Below are 20,902 nucleotides of genomic sequence, written 5' to 3'. Positions count from 1 at the left end.
GGGGTTCCAGACCACGAGACCGCCCAGTCCCCTCTGGACAATCTACCTAACATAAGTCAAACCATCCTCTTTGTATTTAGGGTTTTCATGGAAGGACCTGATAATGGTCACGTAGACTTCTGGCTTTCAGTCCATCAATGTTGGTGCATCATGATGCTTTGAGTAGGTGGTGGTGGCGCAGGCCGCCACCACAAAGAAACCGGAAAAAGAAACAGAAGAGAGAGTTGGGGTCAGTACGGATTTTAGAGCCACCATGAATAGTTATTATTATGAATTGAGCATACAGAGTATCAGTATTAAGTTAAAGTGAAGTTATGAGAAGGCCATGTTAATGTAATAGTCGGTTACTTAGAGAAATACACAGACTGTTCTGTGAAACTATAGATTTGCATAGGTGTCCCCTCAACTCCATTTTCTAAAACTTTCCCCATGTGACTACTGCTCTTCACTAGTTTTATTGTCTGTATCCATGGGATGCACTATAACAACGATGGAAGACATCAGCTCATTCATAGCAGAGTGGTTTCACAAGCTAGACCAAGTGATTTGAGTGGCAAAGAAGTTTTGTGATTTCTGCATCAATTATATTCACATTCACTGGGAATATATTTATTTAAAAATAAATTGTTTGTTTTTACTGGTGTTTCCCATAATTGGTCGAGCTCAAAACTCTGTACATTGATTAACTTGCTATAGATATTAGCAGATAAGCCAACCCTCAATTTTTTAGCCAAAATACCACGAACAATCTGTCATCTGTGGTTACAAACTCTTTACTCTTGTTCTGCATGAAAAATGAGATTGAAAAATGTTTCAAGGCTATCACTAAAGCACTTATGATATTAACTACTAGCTGAAATGCCTAGTGTTGCCTGGGAGGGAAATAGTGTTTTTTTTTTCTTTCTTTTTTCAATTGTTTGAGAAAAATATAATTAAAAAAAACTTAAAAAAATAAATGAACAAACAATGAAGACTCACTAATATGATTGTCTTGCAGTCTTGTATGTATGTACAGTGGGATGCAAAAGTTTGGGCAACCTTGTTAATAGTCATTATTTTCCTGTATAAATCGTTGGTTGTTACGATAAATAATGTCAGTTAAATATATCATATAGGAGACACACACAGTGATATTTGAGAAGTGAAATGAAGTTTATTGGATTTACAGAAAGTGTGCAATAATTGTTCAAACAAAATCAGGCAAGCGCATAAATTTGGGCACCACAAAAAAGTAATGAAATCAATATTTAGTAGATCCGCCTTTTGCAGAAATTACAGCCTCTAAACGCTTCCTGTAGGTTCCAATGAGAGTCTGGATTGTGGTTGAAGGTATTTTGGACCATTCCTCTTTACAAAACATCTCTAGTTCATTCAGGTTTGATGGCTTCCGAGCATGGACAGCTCTCTTTAACTCACACCACAGATTTTCAATTATATTCAGGTCTGGGGACTGAGATGGCCATTCCAGAACGTTGTACTTGTTCCTCTGCATGAATGCCTTAGTGGATTTTGAGCAGTGTTTCGGGTCGTTGTCTTGTTGAAAGATCCAGCCCGGTGCAGCTTCAGCTTTGTCACTGATTCCTGGACATTGGTCTCCAGAATCTGCTGATACTGAGTGGAATCCATGCGTCCCTCAACTTTGACAAGATTCCCAGTCCCTGCACTGGCCACACAGCCCCACAGCATGATGGAACCACCACCATATTTTACTGTAGGTAGCAGGTGTTTTCTTGGAATGCTGTGTTCTTTTCCTCCATGCATAACGCCCTTGTTATGCCCAAATAACTCAATTTTAGTTTCATCAGTCCACAGCACCTTATTCCAAAATGAAGCTGGCTTGTCCAAATGTGCTTGAGCATACCTCATAAGGCTCTGTTTGTGCTGTGGGTGGAGAAAAGGCTTCCTCTGCATCACTCTCGCATACAGCATCTCCTTGTGTAAAGTGCGCAGAATGGTTGAACGATACACAGTGACTCCATCTGCTGCAAGATGATGTTGTAGGTCTTTGGTGCTGGTCAGTGGGTTGACTCTGACTGTTCTCACCATTCGTCGCTTCTGTCTATCCGAAATCTTTCTTGGTCTGCCACTTCGAGCCTTAACTTGAACTGAGCCTGTGGTCTTCCATTTCCTCAATATGTTCCTAACTGTGGAAACAGACAGCTTAAATCTCTGGGACAGCTTTCTGTATCCTTCCCTAAACCATGATGGTGAACAATCTTTGTCTTCAGGTCATTTGAGAGTTGTTTTGTGACCCCCATGTTGCTACTCTTCAGAGAAAATTAAAGGAGGAGGGAAACTTACAATTGACCCCCTTAAATACTCTTTCTCATTATAGGATTCACCTGTGTATGTAGGTCAGGGGTCACTGAGCTTACCAAGCCAATTTGAGTTCCAATAATTAGTTCTAAAAGTTTTGGAATCAATAAAATGACAACGGTGCCCAAATTTATGCACCTGCCTGATTTTGTTTGAACAATTATTGCACACTTTCTGTAAATCCAATAAACTTCATTTCACTTCTCAAATATCACTGTGTGTGTCTCCTATATGATATATTTAACTGACATTTTTTATCGTAACAACCAACGATTTATACAGGAAAATAATGAGTATTAACAAGGTTGCCCAAACTTTTGCATCTCACTGTATTCATGTATTCATCCAGTTGATGCTTAGAACCGGCCAGCTCTACTTAATTTCAAAAGCAACAGGCGTGCGGTGCTGCTCCAACATAAAGAATGCTAGCAGTCACCTCCAGTTCCCCCGCTGGTGGTCATTCAGTGTGTCAACTGGATGGTAACGTGCATACAAGTACCCCTCACCCTACCCAGAAGGGGGTGGGTTAGGATTGATTTCACCCTACAGTATTTTTAGTTCACCAATGAGAATCATGTGTACCAAGTTTCATGAAAATCACTCCAGCCGTTCGGAAGTGATGGTGGAACATACATACATACATACATACATACATAGACTAGTGGGCCAGATGCATTTACCCTTTTTTCCTCTTTAGCCAGTTACATTTTGGTTAATACATATTTTAGTGTAGTTTGAGTTCTGTCTTTCGAACTTAACCAATGATCTTATGGTTTGTGTAAGCTTAGAAATGATGTACAGGATATTTAGTACATGCTTGTTATTTGGCAGTATTGTTGCCTGGGCTTACACCTCATACGCTTTGTGTTTTGTTATGGGAAAATGGTTCCAGGGATATGAACATAAGTAGGCAAAGAATCAGAGAGAAGAGGTCCAATACTTCTATTTTGTTTACTTAATCAATTATAACATTTAAATACATATGAATGGGTTATAGAAATAAAGAGACAAACTTATACTTACAATAACATACATACATACAGTAACATACATCAAAAGACCCAGAGCCATCACCCCAGACCAGTAGACTGAGGGGGCCCACTTGTCAGTCTTGACATATGAATGGGTTATAGACAAAGAGACAAACTTATACTTACAATAACATACATACATACAGTAACATACATCAAAAGACCCAGAGCCATCATCCCAGACCAGTAGACTGAGGGGGCCCGCTTGTCAGTCTTGTCAAAGGATCAACCCTTTTAGCCTTTTATTTACCGGGCGGTGCGCGCTGTCCCCACGGTTGAGCTTCCAAAGAAACTGAGGGCGGAACCTTCCCTTATATACTAATTGAGCGTCCTTGCCCAAAGCGGCTTACGTGTAAGCAGTGTATACAGAAGTGATTAGTTTCAGCACACACACCTTTCCACGGACGGTGTTGTTTTGCACTTGGTCCTGATGATGACGACACCTGGTACCAGGAGGCACACAAAATAAGAATTGCGTAGTGAAGCCCCTTGAAGTGAAAAACAAGTCAGCATGACCCTCTGGCCATATTCCCAGTACTTTTCCTTCTTGAAGCTGGTTTTTGCGCTGAGCGATCAACGCCCATCTGCTCTCTTGATCCCCCCCTCTCTTTAGAAAAATCCTTCCATTACACTTTGAATCAACCATCAATTTATTTACGAAATTCATGTCTATAGTGTAATATAACAAAGCTAACTAAATAGAAAATCACATTACCAGTCTGCTGTGGACATCTTATATGATCATGCTTTTGTTATTCTTTAAACTTTCAGTAATAATTGTTTTTATTGAACAAGCATGACTAACAGACTACAGCTACAATAAATGTAATGTTGCCTAGAAAGGTCATAATAATCTATTTAATATTTTAATATTCTTAACAGACTAGCTTACATTAAAAAATATATGCATGACTTCTGGGGAGAACTTAACAGTAACTCCTCTTCTGCCCTGCATGTCTACAGTTCTTTAAAAAAAAAAAAAAAAATGAAAATGTTGAGGTGGCCTGGCGAGCTAACATGTGCATTTGACTGCAGTTGGTTAAAATTAGTCATTTAGAGTTGAGCTTTGTAGGACATAAACAGTAATGACTAAAGCCTCCTTGTCCAATTGGCTTTACACCTTCTGTGACCATTAGTGATGAGCAAACCCTGCTGCATTTGTTTTGCTTTGAGTCTGGTGAAATAGAAATGTTTGGGAACTTTAACTCTGCGAAATGCATTAAAGTAAATAAAGAATAAGGATTAAGTGGATTATAATGATGCATTTGGCTTTTAAGTGACCTTTAAGGCTGGAAAAGTGTCGGCCATCTGTGCTGCCCTACCTCAAACAACAAAAGATACAGATGGAACAATAACCACAATGGCCATAAACTATCAATATGTAAAATGTATATGCATGTATGTATACATATATGTGTGTGTGTGTACACACACACACACACTCACAGGTCCATAAATATTTGGACAGAGACAACTTTTTTTCTAATTTTGGTTCTGTATATTACCACAATGAATTTTAAATGAAACAACTTGGATGCAGTTGAAGTGCAGACTTTCAGCTTTAATTTAGTGGGTTGAACAAAAAAATTGCATAAAAATGTGAGGCAACTAAAGCATTTTTTAACACAATCCCTTCATTTCAGGGTCTCAAAAGTAATTGAACAAATTAAGTAACTGGAAATAAAATGTTCATTTCTAATACTTGGTTGAAAACCCTTTGCTGGCAATGACAGTCTGAAGTCTTGAACTCATGGACATCACCAGATGCTGGGTTTCCTACTTTTTAATGCTCTGCCAGGCCTTTACTGCAGCGGCTTTTAGTTGCAGGGGCCTTTCTGTCCGACGTTTAGTCTTCAACAAGTGAAATGCATGCTCAATTGGGTTAAGATCAGGTGACTGACTTGGCCATTCAAGAATTTTCCACTTCTTTGCTTTAATAAACTCCTGGGTTGCTTTGGCTGTATGTTTTGGGTCATTGTCCATCTGTATCATGAAACGCACCCAATCATGACTGCATTTAGCTGGATTTGAGCAGACAGTATGTCTCTGAACACCTCAGAATTCATTCGGCTGCTTCTGTCCTGTGTCACATCATCAATAAACACTAGTGTCCCAGTGCCACTGGCAGCCATGCACACCCAAGCCATCACACTGCCTCCACCGTGTTTTACAGATGATGTGGTATGCTTTGGATAATGAGCTGTTCCATGCCTTCTCCATACTTTTTTCTTGCCATCATTCTGGTAGAGGTTGATCTTGGTTTCATCTGTCCAAAGAATGTTTTTCCATAACAGTGCTGGCTATTTTAGATGTTCTTTAGCAAAGTCCAATCTAGCCTTTCTATTCTTGAGGCTTATGTGTGGCTTGCACCTTGCAGTGCACCCTCTGTATTTACTTTCATGTAGTCTTCTCTTTATGGTAGACTTGGATATCAATACACCTACCCCCTGGAGAGTGTTGTTCACTTGGTTGGCTGTTGTGAAGGGGTTTCTCTTCACCATGGAAATGATTCTGCGATCATCCACCACTGTTGTCTTCTGTGGACGTCCAGGTCTTTTTGCGTTGCTGAGTTCACCAGTGCTTGCTTTCTTTCTCAGGATGTACCAAACTGTAGATTTTGCCACTCGTAATATTGTAGCAATTTCTCGGATGGATTTTTCTTTTTTTGCCGTTTAAGGATGGCTTCTTTCACTTGCATGGAGAGCTCTTTTGACCGCATGTTGTCTGTTCACAGCAAAATCTTCCACATGCAAGCACAACACCTCAAATCAACTCCAGGCCTTTTATCTGCTTAATTGATAATGACATAACGATGGACTTGCCCACACCTGCCCATGGAATAGCCTTTGAGTCAATTGTCCAATTACTTTTGAGCCCCTGAAATGAAGGGATTGTGTTAAAAATGCTTTAGTTGCCTCACATTTTTATGCAATCTTTTTGTTCAACCCACTGAATTAAAGCTGAAAGTCTGCACTTTAAATGCATCTGAGTTGTTTCATTTAAAATTAATTGTGGTACAGAACCAAAATTAGAAAAAAGTTGTCTCTGTCCAAATACTTATGGACTGTGTGTGTGTATATGTATATGTGTATATATATATATATATATATATATATATATATATATATATATATATATATATATACACACACACACACAGTGGTACCTTGGTATACGTCCCTAATCCGTTCCAGATCCTTCGACTTATACCAAACAAATTTTTCCCATAAGAAATAATGGGAAAATGATTAATTTGTTCCCATGAAAAAAAAATCCTATTGTTATTGGCATATTATACATTGATGGGGTTGTATAAACTAATTTAAACACTGCTTAATACTAAAGTACATAAATACAAAAGCAATTAGATGAAATAAATGAAAATGACTTGTCTGATAACAATGAGTTTAATTTTACTGCACAACAAAGGAGAGCGTTACAGCTCTTCCAAAGGAGCCTCTTCAGGCAATTGTGAAGCACTGCCGTTGTTCTTCTTCTGGCAGTCTTCAATCCAAATCCATAAAGCAGATTCCATCCAGACTACTGCCTTATTGCATCCACTTACAACTCGTTTTGCACCCTGGTTAAAAGGACACTGCGGCTGTAGATCTTATATTCCTTTCCTACTTTTTAAATAAAAAGAATCGTAGCCTTCAACAAATACAAAACGTTTACCTTTTCGGCAATCATTAACATCTTCCGTTTGCACTTGGGCACGGCCCCTGAAGCAGTAGCAGATCGTTTTGGAGCCATAATGAAGGGCTTGACTATACACAAAAATAAATACAAAAGAGCACAAAAGTTAACTCTTTACACAGCGAAACACGTTGATGCTGAATGAGCAAGACGAGACTTCCTGGTTAACACTTCAGTACGCAGGAACTTAACTGCCTGCTCTGATTGGTTAGCTTCTCAGTCATCCGCCAATAGCGTCCCTTGTATGAAATCAACTGGGCAAACCAACTGAGGAAACATGTACAGGAAGTAAAAAGACACATTGTCCACAGAACCCGCGAAGCAGCGATAAATCCGCGTTATATATTTAGTTATGCTTTCATATAAAATCCACTATAGAGTGAAGCTGCGAAAGTCGAAGCGCGATATAGCGAGGGATTACTGTACAGGTTAAAACTTGGCCCTTTTTTTTTTTTTTTGAAGGCGCGCACCCGGTATACCACACGTGTTTTTCTAGCACACGAGTCGTATTCCAAACAAAGGTCGTATACCAAGCAAAATATTTCGCCTCTAAACAGGACGTATACCAATTTGGACTTATTCCAAAGCAGACGTATACCAATGTACCACTGTGTGTGTATGTATGTATATATATATATATATATATATATATATATATATATATATATATATATATACACACAGTAATCCCTCTTCGATCGCGGGGGTTGCGTTCCAGAACTCCCCGCAATAGGTGAAAATCCGCGAAGTAGAAACCATATGTTCGTATGGTTATTTTTATATATTTTAAGCTCTTAGAAACTCTCCCACATTATTTATAAATATTCTCCGCACAGTTATACAGTAAACCCTCGTTTATCACGGTTAATCCGCTCCAGACAGATAAATGAATTTCCAAGAAGTGGGATTCTTTATTTATAAATCTAATATTTTCACAGTTAGAGCATTGAAAACCTGTTTACGACCTTCTAAGTTCTACTTAAACAATCGCTGACTTTGTAACCCCAAACACAACTTTCTAGCACCCTCTCCAACCCCCCCTCCCATGGATCTCACTTACCCCTTACCGCATCAATCAGTACCCCACTATCAGTCTTCCGTGCTGTACTACACCCTTCCTTAATCGGACCTAACAGTCATTTAAAACAAAAAAGGCTTTAACTTGGCTTGGACAATATAATACTTTCGAATTTTACTGCTTTCATATTCTGTACCTTTCTTTGCATGTGTATCACGCAATCGTTTGTTTAAGCCTTTCGAATTCCACTGCTTTCATATTCTCTTATCTGCCTTTTTTTTCTTTCCAACGCTTTTGGATCTCTTTTCTCCGCGCTGCTCTTTCTTCTTTGCTGAGAGCACAGGATCTGTGTGTGCTACGTGCCTTTACATGACTGAGTGTTTTGATGGCTGTCCATGCTCTTATTTGATAAGAAGGGCATGTCTTGCACGAATGTATTGTTCCACATCCCTGCGGGACAGCCCTCGGACAATCTGTTGGCACCAAGTCTCATGTTTACGGTCCCTGCAAGCTGCTCCGTGGCCAGTCTTTTTTATCTCGCGGGTCTTTTAAATGTCTTCTGAGAACTTCTGAGAAGATCACGACTCATCGCTCTGCCCTGCTTTTCCTTTCCAGGATATTTTTTTATAATAGAGAGATGTATGTGTATGTACATATATAATTGCACTCACATGGAACTGATAGGTCATGCCTTAAAGCTGGTAGCGTAAACCGATAGTTTAGTCCTGGCGGCCAAGTGCTTGGTCCATTTAACGGAATGGTGCGTGGGCCGAATGCATGCTTAGTTAGCCCTGAGAGTCAAAACAAACTTTAACCCTGCAAAATGCTGCTACTACTACAACTAATAATAATAATAAATATTTATTAATATTTACAAAGTATTTTTCTATTTTTGTGCAGATCTCAAGTATAAATTGACACTCATGCAGGCAGCCAAGAACAAAGTCTACTCCTAGCATACTGAGTTGCCCACATATGTTTAAGCTGCTTTCTAAATCAGTCAATAATTGTGCCTACGATCGTTTAAGTGAAAATTGCTGTTGAGTCCCAGTTCACAAGGTGGATGAGTTGGCATCTGTAGTGTTTTGTGTATTATCATGAATCTATGCAAATACATTGCATATGAGTCTCCATACTTTCATGTCAACAATGTGATTCTTTGCAAGGCTGTCCTTTATATGTATGGCTGTAAAATTTTGTGCCACCAATTTAATGTCAGTGTTTGTCACTCTGTTGGCATGTTAATGAGATACACTTTCTGGAATGTGTTTCATAGGGTCATAGTTGAGCTTTCAGCCCTTGAGGTTTACATGTTACATTTTTTTCTGAATGACTAAGATTGGTACCTCTGGATAGAACTTGGTATTATTCTTCATGATTATTTGTTACTTACAAGGATTCCTTACTCTTAGCAAAATGCTTTATTTTAATGTTGTATGATTACACATTTCTCCAACTATCAGTTATTACTGTTTTTCCTTGTTGGTGCAACACAGGCAGCTTGTTTTGTTTTAATCCATTGAAGATGTGTTGCTTTTGTAATTCAGCACAATATTACAAACTGTACAGTCAATGTTGGTACTCTTTCCCTGAAAATGCCCCCAAACCAAGGCATTTATAATCTGAGACAATGTAAACTGATCTGAAATATATGATTACTTAAATTAACATGTCAAAGTTATTGGGTAATGAAGCAAGGTACTTAAATTTTCCAATGCAAATTTAAATAATCTTATCAATAAGATAACTTGGTTTAGGCTCCTAATTTACACCAGTTGAATAATGGTTAGTTTTTAACATTACTTCAGTGTGTGTATATATGCATGTACAGTATATGCAAAATGAAAGACTTGCTTGAAAACATATTTAAAATTTTTTCCTTTTTCTTTTTGTGTAACAAGATTGACAAACAGCAATTTGAAGAAACGGTACGAACTCTAAACAACCTATACATGGAGGCAGAGAAACTTGGGGGCCAGTCCTACCTTGAAGGCTGCCTTGCTTGCTTGACTGCGTATACTATTTTCCTTTGTATGGAAACCCACTACGAAAAGGTAAACGATTGCATTGTTTTGTTTTGACAAGTTACAAGTCTTGAAAGTTTTTGGAAACACACTAGATTTCTGGGTTATGACTGTTCTTAACTTCATTAAACTATTCACTGCTCATTATAGTGTTTTATTTTGGGTACATTTTAACCACTTGTGCAACCAATAGTAATAGCATTTGAGCAGGATCATCTATTGACTAAATAATCAGAAAGTCGACATGAGAAAACTGTAATGATGATCCAGAGTTTCTGCTTAAAACTGAATTGGGATCAGTGTTATTCCCTTTAATGAAAAATAGAGAACAATATATTGTTAAAAAAATCGTTTCATAAATGAACTAAAATAAAAATGAAAAACTGTCTAAAAACTGGAACTAAATTAAATGAGAAGATAATAATGAAATCACTCTCTAATTTTGATTTTGATTCTCACCACACTAGTCTTTCAGTATAATGTGCAAGTGAGCATGGAGTTGCAGGTGTTTTTATTGTATATTACTTAAAATCATGTAGTCATAAATGTGGTCAGGAATGATTGATACGTTGACGTGTACAGGTACCTTTCGCTGCTGGTGTCTGAATCTGTATGTTTCATTGATCTTTTATCCATCAGTTAGCTTTACCTTCTTAAACTTGTTTGATGGTACTTTTGTAGTCATAGATTTAGCAGATGAGTAGCATGCAGTCAGTGCCATCAACCAAGTAGCTGGTGCATGGATACGTTAAGTATTAATCAGGTTATTAGTACTGATGTTGTGCGGTGTCACAGAGAACATTCCTGCCACACTATCATAATAAAGTTCTCTAGGTAAAATGCTTTGTCGATCGCAAATGGATGGGCTTCAATAATTTAATAAAGAATGATGCCGTATTTCATATTTTTAACGGGATATTTGTCTGAGTTTGTAGAAGCATGGAGGTCTAGCAGATAAGCCATTTGAATGGTTGATGTCCATCCAGCTATGGCTGTAAAACTGATAAATGAAATCCTCTCTTAACCTATTAATTGTTCCTTAACCTTATCGCAAGCTGTTGTATCGTCCTTGAACCTTTTGTGAAAGTGTTTATTTGATCTTTGGACTTCAGGCTTCACACGGTTTATAGTTTATGCCTACATTTTGTAACATTTATTACTAAAATATGAAAAAGTTTGTGTTTTAACAATGTGTTTACACAGATTACTGTAGAAATGGAACACACATGAAATGCATGTGTTCCAAATAACGATCTATTATTTCCACTCTTAAAACTCCAGCACTTCACTCCCTGATAATCAAACAAGGCATGAGCTGGGAGAAGTCTATGAACGTTCTGCGACGGTGGGGGGATGGAATAGCAGGCTGCTTGCTGCTTGTCTTAATCAGCCCGTTTACAGGAGAAAAGAAGCTGAGGGAGAGGTGCAAAAGGATTTAAGGTGGGCCGGATTTACAAGTTTTCTCGTAGGCTCTGGTAATTCTAGTGTTAAGTTATCATAATAGTATTCTTCTGGGGCGATGTTCACATTCATAGATGTGGAACTACATACCTCTCTCAAACATTTTCTGTACCTACTGATCTGGTTAGGCAAATTGTAAAGGTCCTACTCACGCCAACAGTCATTCATTCATTCCAGTTGTGACTCCTGATGAAGATAGTCAAAATGTAATACATTTGCTCCTCGCTGGTAAATTAACAAAAAATATAATACATTTGCTCCTCTCTGGTAAATTAACGGATGAAAGTAGAAGCATATAAAATATTTATTACATATACAACACTTTATTTTGAGAAAATAAAAATACCGATGTAATGACTTCTTTCAAGCCAAAATACTTGGATTACAAAGAAACTCACCAAGATTTAAAAGCACATGTGATGGTCAAAAATGCAAATGTAAATGGAAAATATATTCAAATTACATGTTTAACAAGGAGCAAGAATTGACAGTGTTTCATATGTAAGAATGTTCTTTTATCTGGCCATCTGTGAATAGCATTCTAAATTTATAGATAAAAATAATCTTTATAAATTGTTGGACAGTAATATTTGGCAAAAAGGAAATACCAGCTGCTTCATAAAATCCCTTCCAGAATTAATGGCCGTGATTTTTTTTTTTTTAATTCTAAGTGATAGACTACTGACTCTGCAATTAAGGAGTGCAGAGTTCTTTTTTTAAATTTTTTTTAGTAACTTCTGTTTAATAGCAGAACATGTCTAAAATCATGCTGTAATTGACATTCTATTTATTATCTTCCATTTGAGGAAATGCTGGGGTTGTTATGCTCTTAGATTTAAGAGGAGCTTTCATAGCTGTTTACCACAATATTTTATTACATACGTTTGAAAATTATATTGGACCATCGAGCACTGTATAGTTGAATTTTTGCTGAGCAGATCATTTTCATGATAGGAAAAGTTATGATAATACGCTACCATAACATTCTAAAATTTGATATAGTGTACCTTCTTGAGATTGTCTTAGCAACTAAAATAACTGTTCCAGGTTTTTGTTTTTTTTTCTTTTTTCAAATTTAATTTTGTGAATGATCCAAACCTGACATCTATCCAGAGTGTGCCCAATATACTCAAAAGTACATGAAAAGTTTTGTCAAACAGGTGCAACCTGAAAGACCACCATAAACTACAAGTGGATGCTGGCTTTTCCACTCCTTCATATTGTTTACAGAGCAGGGGCTTCATGTATAACGCCGTGCATAGAACTCTCACTATACCATGGTGTAAGCACATAAGCGGGAATGTGCATATTCACAGAAAAATCCAGATGCAGGAATCTGTGCGTACGCAAACTTCTATGTTCATCCGCTACATAAATCCTGATCAGCGTGAAAAGTAACACACGTGCACGCACCTGCTGTCCCGCCCCAATTCCTCCCAGAATTACGCCTCTTTGAATATGTAAATCAATATACATAGCCCTTAAGTTCAGCGTTCTGTGAAAAGACAATGGCAAAACCACAAGTAAAAATAGAACAATTTCTGCGAATACCAAGTGGAGGCAAGGAAAAACGTAGTATTTGTTGGTTTAAACAGTCATATAAACAAGAAAAGGAAGCTGATCGAGTGACATAGCGTGTCGGAGAAACTCGAAAGCTCAAGTTCACAAAGTCGCACAGTGCCCGCAATAAAAAAAGAAGTCGCATATCAAAGTCGCTGTGAAAAGGTGAGGCGTAGCCCACCGTCTTGAGTGTCATATGAAAGTTTATTAGGGTACAGAGAAAAAAAAAGGCACACAGTGGGGAAAAGCACAAAATGTCAACTTTAATCTCAAAATTTCCACTTTAATCACGTAGTTCATTTTGTCATTAAAGTAGAACATCATAAACTTAATCTTAAATTGTTTAATGTACTAGTTGCTCAAATCCCGTCGTAACTAAAGTAGTATGTTAAATGCTTTGTTTTGTATTTGATCTTCTATGTGCTCTATGTGTGTAAATCACTATGTGCTTCTTAAACTGGCTTTCTCTTCCTCTGACAGGACACAGAATCCATTACATTTGTGATATTACAGCTCTTTGAATAACTAAAAAAACTGAGATGTACAGTGGGTACGGAAAGTATTCAGACCCCCTTCAATTTTTCACTCTTTGTTATATTGCAGCCATTTGCTAAAATCATTTAAATTAATTTTTTCCCTCATTAATGTACACACAGCACCCCATATTGACAGACAAAAAAAAGAATTTTTGAAATTGTTGAAGATTTATTAAAAAAGAAAAACTGAAATATCACATGGTCCTAAATATTCGGACCCTTTGCTCAGTATTTAGTAGAAGCACCCTTTTGAGCTAATACAGCCATGAGTCTTCTTGGGAAAGATTCAACTAGTTTTTCACACCTGGATTTGGGGATCCTCTGCCATTCCTCCTTGCAGATCCTATCCAGTTCTGTCAGGTTGAATGGTAAATGTTGGTGGACAGCCATTTTTAGGTCTCTCCAGAGATGCTCAATTGGGTTTAAGTCAGGGCTCTGGCGGGGCCATTCAAGAACAGTCACAGAGTTGTTGTGAAGCCACTCCTTCGTTATTTTAGCTGTGTGCTTAGGGTCATTGTCTTGTTGGAAGGTAAACCTTCGGCCCAGTCTGAGGTCCTTAGCACTCTGAAGAAGGTTTTTGTCCAGGATATCCCTGTACTTGGCCACATTCATCTTTCCCTCGATTGCAACCAGTCGTCCTGTCCCTACAGCTGAAAAACACCCCCACAGCATGATGCTGCCACCGCCATGCTTCACTGTGGGGACTGTATTGGACAAGTGATGAGCAGTGCATGGTTGTCTATACACATACCGCTTAGAATTAAGGCCAAAAAGTTCTACCTTGGTCTCATCAGACCAGAGAATTTTATTTCTCACCATCTCAGAGTCCTTCAGGTGTCTTTTAGCAAACTCCATGCGGGCTGTCATGTGTCTTGCACTGAGGAGAGGCTTCCGACAGGCCACTCTGCCATAAAGCCCTGACTGGTGGAGGGCTGCAGTGATGGTCGACTTTCTACAACTTTCTTCCATCTCCTGACTGCATCTCTAGAGCTCAGCCAAAGTGGTGATTGGGTTCTTCTTTACCTCTCTCACAAAGGCTCTTCTCCCCCGGTAGCTCAGCTTGGCCGGACGGCCAGCTCTTGGAAGGGTTCTGGTTGTCCCAAACGTCTTCCATTTAAGGATTATGGAGGCCACTGTGCTCTTGGGAACCTTAAGTGCAGCAGAAATTTTTTTGTGACCTTGGACAGATCTGTGCCATGCCACAGTTCTGTCTCTGAGCTCTTCAGGCAGTTCCTTTGACCTCATGATTCTCATTTGCTCTGACATGCAATCTGAGCTGTAAGGTCTTATATAGACAGGTGTGTGGCTTTCCTAATCAAGTCCAATCAATATAATCAAACACAGCTGGACTCAAATGAAGGTGATCTCAAGGATGATCAGAAGAAATGGAAAGCACCTGAGTTAAAAATGAGTGTCACAGCAAAGGGTCTGAATACTTAGGACCATGTGATATTTCAGTTTTTCTTTTTTAATAAATTTGCAACAATTTCAAAAATTCTTTTTTTTTGTCTGTCAATATGGGGTGCTGTGTGTACATTGAGGGAAAAAATTAATTTAAATGATTTTAGCAAATGGCTGCAATATAACAAGAGTGAAAAATTGAAGGGGGTTTGAATACTTTCCGTACCCACTGTATACGTGATATTTTCATGATGATAGGAATTAAAGCATGTTATTAAACATGGGAACACGGTGCCGCAGTGATTGTGCGTGACCTTCGATGAAATAATTTATTGCAGCAGTACTGTCTCTTTCAAACGTACTAACCTCCAATTCCTGTCCTTACTTTTCTTTCTCCAAATACCCAATCGCCACCCAATCAGCTCTGTAATAAACGTTAAGCCATCTGTAAGCTTTTAACTTTTAAGGAACATTGAAATATCTTTGTGGTACATGTTTAATTATTCTATCCTTCACGCCAGTCCCAGTGAAGCATACAGTGCGAGGCAGGAACAATCCGTGAATGGAGCGCCAGATCCTTGCTAGCGTAGCGATACCGTGTCCTTTAATTATTACCAATATAGATTATTTAAATAAAGTTACATTTTATCTGTATAATATAATAAACATTTTGCTGCATTTCATCTTAAAAGTGATATCATCATCATCATCATATGTAAATACGCGCTTTATAAAGTGGCTCAGGTTGTGCAATATTATAACTGTATCGCAAGTTTACAGTGAGGTAATTGTACTTAAAAGTACAAACAGTTCTACAAGGAGCACTTGATGGAGTGATTGATTGCGTTTAGAGCTCTTGGGATGAAACTGTTTCTGAACCGCGAGGTCCATACAGGAAAGGTTTTGAATCATTTGCCGTGTGAGAAGCAGTTCAAATAGGAAGCATGGCTGAGTCAGCGTATGCTTGATGCTGTATACTGATAATTCTCTTTCCGATCAGCTGCTCCGAGTAGTGCAGTGAGAGTAATATGGAAAAAGATGATCCGCTGTGGCAACCCCTAACTGGAGCAGCTGAAAGAAGAAAAAGGTGCAGTGAGAGTAACAACGCTAATGCAGCTATGGTATTTAGAATATTTTGACCATTCTGTGGACCATTATATTGTTACAGGTTAATTACAATCAGATACATTAAACTAATAAACAATATGCGGTTAATTTCAGTGTATTTATAAAGCCGCGTCAGGGACGTGGATCTGAAAAAGAAAGATAAACCACACAGAAACAGTAACATTGCTTTGACGCTGGGTGCCACTGAAAACTTGCATACGACAGGGTATGAGGTACCGTGGAAATGTGTGTGGCTTTATGCCAAGTTTAGATTTTATACATAGCAATTTGAACATGGAAACGTTCTTATCGCACCATTTATACATGAGGCCTCAGGACATCTGCAGATTTGTCAACTCATGATGGCAAGGTACCGAAATAAGAAAGCAATACAATTATAGCTGTTGCTTTGTGCATAGTTATCTATGCCAGATCTCCGTGAAGAAACTTGTGGACACAAGAGGAGCCAAGACAGATGGGAGCAGATGTTGAGATTTTGGATATGAAATCTTTCTAAAAATTACGAATTCCATGTCATTTTAGCTAATCACAAAATTCTCAAAAATGATCAGATTGGAGTGAAAAAATATTAATTTCGTTGCATTGCAAACATAGCCTTTTATTTTCATTAGTCAAATACAGTATATGTATGTATCTGTCAAAGTCTGTTAGCTTGCTCATTTCCAAACACCTTGGAACACTATATGTGCTTACCGCCCATTTATTGCTTAAGTGCCTCAAATTAAAATCATGTGTGCTATTGGTGGAATTTAGCAAATATGGGGAGTGGTTGAGGTAGCTTGAGGAGACATTTGGAAACTAAACTTTTGTTCTAGTCAACTCTGGTGTATGCTTAATTTTTATTGAATCATTGTTTATTTGTATTTATTCTAATATTTTCAAGAACACCTACATGATTACTGTTAAGATAACTACTTTAAAAGTATTTTTTTTTGTTTTTTTCCCTTTTTATTAATTTTATTGCAATCCATACAAAGCAATCAAGTTTTTACAAAAAGAAAAATTGAGTTAAGAACAGATCGATCCCCACCCCGAGAGAGAGAGCAAACCAAACGGCGTGAAATTTAAGGCTTGTAAACATACCTAAATTAATAAATTCTCTGCTTTATGAGCTTATTTTAAAATATTACAGATTAGATCCTGCCATGTTTTGAAAAAAGTCTGTACGAATCCTCTAACTGAGTATTTGATATTTTCCAATTTCAAATAGTATAACACATTGGTTTCCCACTGACTTAAAAGAGGAGAGTTTGGGTTCTTCCAGTTTATCAGAATAAGTCTATGTGCCAAAAGAGTACTGAATGCAATCACAATTTGTTTGTCTTTCTCCACTTTAAGCCCTTCTGGAAGAACCCCAAACACAGCTGTTAATGGGTTACCGTAGATCCTGGAATACAGGCCAACCCGGTATATTAGCTGAACCCCTTCTCCACCTACTAAATTACATGTATTTGCCGATGACCGGTATTTAAGCCGACCCCCTTCTCCAAGCAAAATTTTCTAAATTTCCTTAAAAGTGTCTCTTCAGGTATATTTGTAATGTTTATCGGCGAGAATTTGAGACTGCCAGCATTTTTGATATATAATATAATGTGCATAATTTACCAAAACACCAATAATTTTTCTAATGTACTAACTCAAAAAGTTATAAAAAGTGCCAAGCCTACTTCGATTAAGCTAGGAGCATGGTGGCACGCATGGTTGCAGCGGCTCAGGGCTCTCCTTTTCAGTGCACTTTTTTATTGTTTTTGTACTTTTTTTTTGTCCTTGTTTGTGCACGATCGGTTTGGCGAACATCCGCTACACCATTCAGAACCTTATAGACATCAGTGTCCAGAGCCAGACATCTGTTTCGAGTGTTTTTCATCACACGCACAATATCCCAGACAACATAGCGAGACCAGTGGGCTCTCCGTGGATTGTTGTCGGGTCTAGGAGACAACACAGACGGAGGAGGGAAAGAAAGCAGAAGCGGGGCCGCAGATCCGGCGTTATGCTAAAGCTAAAAAACAACCATACAAGCCCTATACAGAACTTTTTTCTGCACTGAAGGAGCTGCTTTTAATTTCATTGTAGATGCGTATAGTGACAATAAAAGGCATTCTATTCTAGAAACAATTTCATACTGTACTCACCATTTAATTTGACATCTTTGGGCTGTAGTAAGGGAGGAGATATTTCCACACAATGTCAATCTTCGTTTCGATTGCGATCGCTTACTTTTACCTTCTCTTCCTTCCTTAGCAATTATGTGCCTTGCTTGCATGGTCTTAATGAATTATATATATAGGTAAATCGCTGACGCTACTAATGCTCTCGGTTGTTTGTTTACAATCGCGCAAGCGGATACACGTGACCGCATCCGTTTCGTAAAGCAAGATGTTGATCGTAAATCAAAACAAAAAATTTCATTTTAAACTTCCCGATAATTTATTATAAATTTTATTAATAAAATCAACAACTAAAACACTTTTTTGAATAAATTCTTAATTTAATTTAAAGTACCGGCATGCAAAGTTACTTCTTCATCTGAAAGATGGCTCTGTGGTTTCGTCATTATTTACTTCTGTATTCATCGGCAAAACCGGCATTGCGCTGGAAATCTTGAATCTGAAACGATACTCGTTGTATAAACCGACCCCCAAACTCCAAGCCAAAAATCTAGGATGAAATTCTCGGCTTATGTAACGGGATCTACGGTAGGAGGGATTGTGAGTCCAAGGCTGTCTGAAAGGTAATTAAAAATTTTTGTCCAGAATAATGTTAATTTGGTGCAGGCCCAGAACATGTGACCCATTGAGGCTGGGACGTGGTTGCAGCGTTTGCAGGTTGGATCATGCCCTGGAAACATTTTAGAGAGTTTTAGTCGAGACAGATGTGCTCGATATATAATTTTAAGTTGTATAATTGTATGCTTTACGCATATGGAGCTCGAGTGAATTCTCTGCATTGCTACTTTCCACTCCTTTTCTGGTATATTAATTGAGAGATCTTTTTCCCAGTGTCCTCTTAAATCTTTGAAAGGGAGGGATTATAAAATGGTTTTATATATTGTAGAGATGGAATCTAAGTCCTTGAGATTGACCAATATTTTTTCCAGCATGGATGAGGGTGCAAGATGAGGAAAATCTGGAAGGTTCTGTTTAACAAAGTTCCTGATTTGAAGATAGTGAAAGAAATGTGTAGCTGGAATGTTAAATTTGGAATGTAATTGTTCATAGGATGCAAAGACGTTGTCTGTATAAAGATCTCTAAACAAGTTAATTCCAAATTTTTTCCAGATATTAAAAACTGTATCTGTTTGTGAAGGTTGAAAGAGGTGGTCCTCTTGCAGAGGTGACACATTTAGAAGCTTCTCCATCTTAAAATGCTTTCTACATTGGTTCCAGATTCTAAGTGAGTGGAGCACAATTGGGTTATTAGTATATTGCCGATAACGTGTGTTTATTGGAGCACAGTGCAAGGAATACAAAGAGGTACTGCGGGATTTTACTTCTGTTGCGGACCAAGCCTGTGTATGTTCTTCTATTTGGTCCAGGTTCTTATCGCCTGTATATCTGCTGCCCAGTAATAAAACTGGAAGTTCGGTAGGGCCGTGCCGCCTTTTGTCTTTGTAGGGTCGCTCTTTTGATGCGTGGATGTTTTGAATTCCAAATAAATGAGGTTATTGTTGAATCTAATTGCCTAAAGAATGATTTATTAATGTATATTGGAATGTTTTGAAATAAAAAAGGAGCTTAGGAAGAATATTCATCTTAACAGTGTTAATTCTTCCAGCTATTGTGAGATAAAGGGTAGACCATCTATGCAGGTCTTGTTTAATTTTTTCCATGAAGACAGCGAAATTTTGTTGATATAGAGCTTTATGTTTACTTGTGATGTTTACCCCTAGGTATTTAAACTGTTCTGCAATGATAAATGGTAGGGTATCTAATCTAATATTATATGCTTGAGAATTCACTGGAAAGAGTACACTTTTATTCAGATTAATTCTGAGACCAGAGATCTTTTGAAATTCTGTGAGTGCTGCTAAGACTGCAGGCACAGAATTTTCTGGGTCGATATATACAGTACCATATCATCTGCATATAATGAAATTTTCTGTTCCAGTCCTTCTCTGCTAATCCCCTTTATCTGATCAGTATTTCGACAATGTATTGCCAGTGGTTCAATGGCAATCGCAAACAGCAGCAGTGACAAGGGGCATCCTTGTCTAGTACCACGTTCTAGTTTAAAGTAGTCTGAGCAAATGTTGATGCAAACTGAAGCTTCTGGGTTAGTATACAGTAATTTAATCCATGCACAAATGTTCGGGCCAAACCCAAACTTCTCCAATGTAGTAAAAAGGTATTTCCATTCAATCATGTTGAATGCTTTTTCTGCATCCAATGATAATATAAAAGTATTTTTTTATGGAATCTCCAAGACTTTTCCACAGTACTGTATACATATATAACTTATCATATTTTTTTTCTTTTAAAAAAAAAATCAATATACAAGAACTATGCATAATCGTATGGTAATTGGGGGAAAAAACAGTTAATACCACACTGTTATGTCACAATGATGAGCCTATGTGTGCAACGTCAGTGGTAATATTTGATGGTTTAATTTTTCCTAAGACTTGTCGAATGTTATTGATTTTCACAGGTTATTTATTTTGCATCTTGTTTAAGGTGACATAAAACAAAATATTAATATGGATTGTGGATGTTTGTTCGGTGTCTACAG

The 20,902-nt window shown here is 37.8% G+C and overlaps 1 protein-coding gene across 2 annotated transcripts in view; it reads left to right on the top strand.

Moving 5' to 3' along the window:
* The window catches only part of golga7 (golgin A7), an 89,910-nt gene that overhangs the window by 16,191 nt on the left and 52,817 nt on the right, over window positions 1–20,902 (top strand). For both annotated transcript variants that reach the window (XM_039768473.1, XM_039768474.1), the window contains exon 3: window positions 9,963–10,115. In XM_039768473.1, the coding sequence (XP_039624407.1) occupies window positions 9,963–10,115 (153 nt within the window). The remainder of the gene's footprint in view (window positions 1–9,962; window positions 10,116–20,902) is intronic.

The sequence above is a fragment of the Polypterus senegalus genome, chromosome 11 (genome assembly GCF_016835505.1).
Source record: "Polypterus senegalus isolate Bchr_013 chromosome 11, ASM1683550v1, whole genome shotgun sequence".
Taxonomy (NCBI): domain Eukaryota; kingdom Metazoa; phylum Chordata; class Cladistia; order Polypteriformes; family Polypteridae; genus Polypterus; species Polypterus senegalus.
The sequence above is the reverse complement of the archived record's forward strand: the minus strand, read 5'-3'. Positions and strand labels throughout refer to the sequence as shown.